The sequence below is a fragment of the Mus pahari genome, chromosome 1 (genome assembly GCF_900095145.1).
Source record: "Mus pahari chromosome 1, PAHARI_EIJ_v1.1, whole genome shotgun sequence".
NCBI lineage: Eukaryota > Metazoa > Chordata > Mammalia > Rodentia > Muridae > Mus > Mus pahari.
Window position 1 is genome coordinate 155,372,650 of NC_034590.1, and position 6,691 is coordinate 155,379,340.

Here is a 6,691-nt window from a genome sequence, read left to right on the forward strand (position 1 = left end):
GGGATTAAAGGTGTGCGCCACCACGCCCAGCTAGGATTCTTCAGTCTTAAGCCTTTGCCTCTGCCCTTTCCTGCACGCCAGCTGTTTTACCTCCCTCTCCCCCCAAAACTGATATTTACAATGGAACATAGGACACACTGTCTACTGGCACTCATTTCATAAGATGGCCTTAGGGTTTTTTGATTTGTTTTTGTTTTTTCACAAATCTCCCTTGGACTGCGTACCTGGGCAGCAGCCACCTCGTAGCCGTCAGGGTTCATGGAAGGCAGGATGTGAATGCGCGTGTCCTGGATGAGGCGCAGGATGCGCTGGTTCCGGTTCCGGAACTCCTCGCAGAGGAATTCTGACAGCTGCAGAAGCAGCTCACGGCCCAGCACCTCGTTCCCGTGCATGTTCCCCACATACTTGACTTCCGGTTCCACTGGAAACAGAAACGGAAACCCTCTTGAAGGGGCGGGCAAGAGGACCATGGGTTCAAGGACAGCTTTGTCTACATAGTGAGTTCCAGACTAACCTAATCTAGACTAATCACAAGATCTTGTCTCACCCCATTCCATCCCCAGCCCATACTAACCCCTCCCCGTGTCCAACTTCCCCATCCCTGATCCAAAAAGGAAAGAAAATCTCAGGCTTTTATTAGGTCTTTCCTAGCAATTCCCCAAGCCCCTTCTTAATAAATTGTAATTGGAAAAAATCTATATAAATCCATGTCCAGGATAACAATGACTACCATTTATTGAACCCCCAAGTGTACTAGCTGTTCAGATTCGTTACTGCTAATCTTAACAGAAAACGGGAGTAGGTCCCATAGCCTCCTAGTGAAGAGGTGAGGGGCGGATGCTAAGTAACTTGTCTGAGGCTGCCTGGCAATGTATGCAGTAGAGATCACAGCCCAGAGAGCACTCAGTAGCGTCCAGAAGAGCACATCCATAAAGACACACCCATCACACCAATCTTTCTGAACGATGGCTTTCCCCCCCAAACCTCTCTCATAAAGCGCTCTCAGTCCCGGTAAGATCTTTCCGGTTGGAGATGTAAGTGGTTTGGCATCAGGGGCTCTGGAAGCTCTCCTTCACGGTCTGAAAGGCGTGTCTCGAGGCATGAGAGAGGAAGGGAGCTACTTCTGTCCTGCCTGGGCCTTTACTCTCCCTTTAGCGACATTAAGTGTTAACGGAAGTCAGAATGGGGTTCCGTAAAAGCCTCCAGCTCAGTGGTTCTCAACCTTCGTAACGCCTTGACCCTGTAATACAGTTCCTCGGGACCCACAACCATAAAATTATTTCATTGATCCTACACAGCTGTAACTTTACAACTGTTATGAATTATAAATGCAGATATCTGATATGCAGAATGTCTGATATGCAGGGTGTCTGATATGCAGGATGTCCGATATGTGACCCCAAGGGCCCACAGGTTAAGAACTGTTGCTCTCGGGTCACTAAATGTGAGACAGCTGTGCTCCCCTTTAAACTAAAGCTCTTCCAGTGCAGCCTTCTTTCCTACACAACCTAAGTCTGCTTCTCTGGTTGGTGATTCTCTTCCTCTTCATCTCCCTATTTCCGTGCAGTCCTCACGGGTCCAGTTAAAACACTGGTAAGTCCCTGTCGCCACCTTGAGTTCCTCTTGTTAGCAGTAAGTCCTGTGTGGCTTTCCTTTTGTGGTCCTTACTGTTCTGGGCTCTCCCTAGGGATGCACATGGCTTTCTTCCTCTGCAGGACCAAGCAGTAGCCAAGTAGACGACCTTAGCATATCTTTATAAAAAAAAACCCAACTCATCGTGATTTATCTTAATATTTCCATAATAACCTCTCCAATGAATGCTTTCAGCCCATGAGGATCATGTTTTAGAAAATATCATGCAGGCCTGGCATAGTGCACTTGCCTTTAATCTCAACATTTGACTGTCAGATAGGCAGTGAGTTTGAGGCCAGCCTGGTCTACATAGCAAGTTCTGGGCCAGCCAGGGCTACATAGAGAGACCTGCCTCAAAAAAAAAAAAAAAAAAAAAAAAAAAGGTATCATTTAGTAAATATTCTATTTTTTGTTTTGTTTGAGATAAGGCCTCTCTAAGTAGCCCTAGATTGTTCTGGAACTTGTATATATAGACCAGGGTGGCCTCACAGAGAGCCTTCTGCTTCTGCTTGCTGGGCACTGAGAATAAAGGCATGCAGCGCAGCGCACCCCCAGACCATTTCTCAGCTTTCTTCTTAAGGAAATGTTGGTGATAGTAACTAGGTATTTGTCTTTGGTAAAGTAAAATTTGAACTAAATCTGTTTAGGATTTATTCTATTCTCCTGGCTGTCCAATGCGATGGTGACACTGTGAGACTCGGGCGTAGGCTGTGCACTATGTGTTCAATGATTGTTCACTAGCAAACCCTCTGCTTCTAAGGTCAGTAGAGACAGGAGACAGCTGTCTTGTAATAAGCATTGCTGGCAGTTCTTTTGGCTCGAGCTCCTGCACCCACACACCTATGTCTTTATAACACATCTCCCACACGGCCTCCCTGCATCTGAGTGGATCATTAGCATCCATGCGTCCCAGTAGGGAGCTGATAACACTTTTCTGTAAAGGGCAAGGAAGGGCCCGGCATGGGATCTTTAAGTTTTGTGGATAGTGTTATCTCTGCCCCAGCTCTTCAATTCTTTCAGTAGAAGCCAGCACAGATAATTTAAGAAGGACTGAGATAGTAGCTCCATAAAACTCCATTCACCAGAGCAGGTGGGTGGAGCTCTGTTGTTGTCCTGCATCCTGAGCATCCTTAAATCTCTCTGGAGGCCAGAGTCTCACTTTGCTCAAAGTAAAGGTCAAGGTGGGTCCACCTGCTTGTAACTCCCCAAAGAGCTCCCCGTGCCTAGTGCTCTCGACCAGCTGGCTCTGGTCTCATTGCCTCTGCTGGAACTGCATATGCCAACCGCCCTCTCCCTCCTGGGGAACTGCATTCCCTTTTGCCTTAGCCTGTCATGCCCCACCTCAGCATTGCTCTCTGCTCAGCACCACCTCAGGCAGAGGAGCCTTGGGGATATGAATGACCTCCTCTGCTTCCCTCTGGATTGCCACACAGGATGCCCATCTCTCTTTCCGGTTTAAGCTCTTGCTATAGCACTTGCTCTATCTGACCTACTGCCCCATTTATTGCAGGTCTCAGTCTGCTATAATTCAGCTCTATTAGGGCAAAGTCTGTATGATTCTTTGTTGTCCTCCCAAAGCCTATTGAGTGTCAGCCTTGCCTGAAAGTTCTTTCTTTATAAGGATCTTTTTCTCTCTTTCCCCCCTTCTGGTTTATTATTTAATTATAGATACATGTGTCTGTGTGGTCCAAAAGCCCTAAAGAGGGTAGCAGATCCACTTGAACTGGAGTTTCAGATGTTTGTGAGCTGCCGGGTGCTTGGAACCAAACATGGGACCTCTATAAGAACAGCCAGTGCTCTCTTAACTGCTGAGCCATCTCCACCGCCCCATCAAAGTTCTAGCCGCCGATGGGTAAATATTTGAAGAATGAAGGAATGTAAGGAGCGAATGGAAGAGCTGCTAACTCAGGGGAAAAGAGGGATCTGTGAGAGCCTGCCCTATCTGCCACAGCCTCAAGGAAGACCCTGAGTGCTGGACGTATAGGGGCACCAAGAAGAGGCACGGACTAAAGAGTCTAACCTCACAAAGTCCATCAACAGCCTTAAGCTTCTGCAGAGCGCCTGGGAGCTGAGTAAAAGCAGGTACTTGCAATGCAAGGCTTTAACCCCAGGGGAACTACAGGGCTCTTCTTGAGCCTTCTCTATAAAATTTGGAAGCTCTCATGGTCAATCCCCATTGGACCTTTAAAGCAAGAGAGAGAGAAGACCATATTAGTATCAAGAGAAATGATTTTGGCCTCTCCTGAGCAAGTTGGGATTAGGTGGGTTTCGACAGTGGCAACTTTAGCATGGGAGCTCCGTGCATTGACTTAAGGCAGAGTATAATGGGAAATGGAGTGGAGTTGGGATACAGGAGGGATAAGTGCGACTTAACTGAGATGTCACCGTTGTAAATAAAGCAACAAGATTATCAGTGTCCATCGATATGTAAACAGCTAACGAAACCAAGGGACTAGCACACTACACAACCAAGAGTGGTGCCCTCAAGCTGTGTTGACGACACAGATGAAGAACTGAGAAAAGCAGTGACAGTATTTTTCCATTTTGCATTTGAGACGTAGGATTGCATAATGTGTCTGAGAGGAGAGACGCCAGTCTATGTAAATACTAGGTGTCTGTGAGTGCTAGGATCACTCTTCATTTCCTTAGTTTTGCCTCTTTTGGTTTCTAGTTTTTTTTTCAGCTGGTTAGTTGTTTTGGCTTTTTTTGTCTTCTTTTTTTTAAATGTTTCCAGGCTGGTCATGAACTAATTTTTGAAGCAAACACAGATTGCTTTGATAACAGAATCAGGCTAACAACAAAACAGCGAACTAATATCCCAACCCCCAAACTCTCTCTAGCACCGTGTTGGATCACTGCCGGTCCTGGAAGGGACCCACCTGATCCCTCAGCAGAACTAGGAGGCCAACCATTTCTGCCCTGCTCCCAAGTCTTTGGATCTTGGTAGAGGGAGTGAGAGGAAAAGACCAGGGTGGGAGGGAAAGGAGGGGAGGGTGGAGGGAGCAGGAGAAAGGCAGGCTTTACCCACGGAGTTCTGAGCAAACAGAACTCGGAAAAGAGGAATGTGCTGGAGCCTGAACTGGGGTCGCAGCTCCTAGGGCCTAGGGGAGCTTGAGAACCAAGTGGGGCCACCTGCCTTCTCCTAGGGTGGAGGAAGAGGTAAATACATTGTATATGGAGTTCTCCACAGGGGCAGCCACCACTCTCTCTGAATTTGTAGAGGAAGGGAGTTCTTTGCCCAATACGCCCCAGAGCCACTCAAGACTTACAGGGTTCATGGATCCCAGGGTAGTCGCTAAACTCCAGCACGTAGAGGTACCTCCCCTTCACGCTGCGCCCGATGTTGTAGAGCCGCGTGATGTCCGGGCATTGGTTGTGCACCTTGTACAGCGTCCGCACGAGGTCGTCGTAGCGGTGGTGACGAAAGGTCACCGGGGTAACAAACTTGGAGAGGAGGAGGAGGGGCAGGAAGGCTGAGGGCAGGTCTGGCATCTCGCAGAGCTTCTAAGGGGCTCGGAAATGTGCCCTCCCGCTCTCTAAGCAATCCTTTGCCAGTCCGGATCCAGAGCACAGAGTAACCAGTCTTGCACTCGCCGCACCTGCAGGAGACTGGGGACCGGCCTCTGCTACGCTGGGAATTATTTCTGTGGCCCCAGGATAGCCACAATACCCTCCGGGCTCATTTCTCTTCCCCCTCCTAAACCAGGAAACCCTTTTGGAAAGATTCTGCGCATCCCCACTTTGGGAGGCTCTCTGATCCTGGCTTACTGATTAACTGGACGGTAAACAGGCCTCAAGAAACAGCTGCTTCTAACCCTTTGATTCCCGGGGGCTTTTAAGAGACTTGGCATGTGCTTGTTACAACTTACAAAAGGATCTGTCCTGCTCCCTTTAACCCCGTCCCCCACCTCGTTCTGAAGCAAATCTCTGTCTTGTCTTCCCGGCTCAAAGATCTTAATGGTAAAGCAAACAAATTGAGGAAATGAGGCACCTGCTTGAAGCAAACAATTAGAAATCACATAGTTGATAATGCATCTGTCAATGATAAATACTTTGTAACAAATGGTAGGAAGATGATCGGATTTCAGCTCGGGCATAAGAAAATGGCTTTCTGAGTAGCACTCTGATAGCTCAGGAAATTAGAATGCAATTCTGCAGTTGTGATTGCAGAAATGTTTTAGTTTCTGCAGAGCAGAGCCTACAGAGCAGGAGAAAACGCCTGCCAGATATGCATCCAATAGAGAATTAATACCCAGAATTTAAAGAGCTCGAAAAATTAAATCCCAGCTGGAATGCACTAGCACCCAGTCACAATTCTAGCACAAAGAGGCTGGAGAATTGTAAGTTTGGAGCCAGCCAGCTCTTCCAGGCTAGCCAGGGTTATCTGATTAGACCTTGTCTCAAAAAACAAACAAGCAAGCAAGCAAACAAACAAACAAAACTAAATAGGAGCTAGAGAGATGGTTTAGCAGTTAAGAGCAAAGGCTACTTTCCAGAGGACCCAGGTTCGAGCTCTACTCTCACACAGCAGCTCACAACTGCCTCTTAACTCCAGTTCCAGGGGACCTGACAGCCTCCTCTGGCCTCCACAGGCACCCATCACACACACACACACACACACACACACACACACACACACACACACACACACACACGGTAAACAGACAGACATGGGCCCAAAACACCTGTACACATGGTATTTAAACAATAGCAACAGCAAAACAAAGCAAAAGATCCAACAGTTCAACAAACGAGTAAAGGAGCCGACTTGCTGCCTTTGAAATCCAGACGAATAACATCTTTAATAGTCAGGAAAATACAAATGAAAACAAGATTGGAAGTCAGTCTCACACCAGCCAGAATGACTAATGTCAGCAAATGCTGGTGAAATGTAAATTAATCCCCAGCCTTCATGGAAGCAAGTACGTGTTGTTGCTGTTATTGTTTTAATTAAAAATAGGACTGCCATAAGACCCAGCTATCACACTCTTGGATATATGCCCGAAGAGTTTCAGCACAGCTCAGTGAAACCTTTACACTTATGTTTATGGCTCTGTTC

At 47.3% G+C, this 6,691-nt stretch overlaps 1 protein-coding gene across 2 annotated transcripts in view; it reads right to left on the minus strand.

The window, feature by feature from the left end:
- Cpn1 (carboxypeptidase N subunit 1) overlaps window positions 1-5,356 on the minus strand; it is a 34,273-nt gene extending 28,917 nt beyond the window's left edge. For both annotated transcript variants that reach the window (XM_021210877.2, XM_029536473.1), the window contains exons 1-2: window positions 4,902-5,356; window positions 225-421 (exon numbers count right to left, since the gene is read on the minus strand). In XM_021210877.2, the coding sequence (XP_021066536.1) occupies window positions 225-421; window positions 4,902-5,124 (420 nt within the window). In that variant the 5' untranslated portion in view covers window positions 5,125-5,356. The remainder of the gene's footprint in view (window positions 1-224; window positions 422-4,901) is intronic.
- Window positions 5,357-6,691: the final 1,335 nt, after the last annotated feature.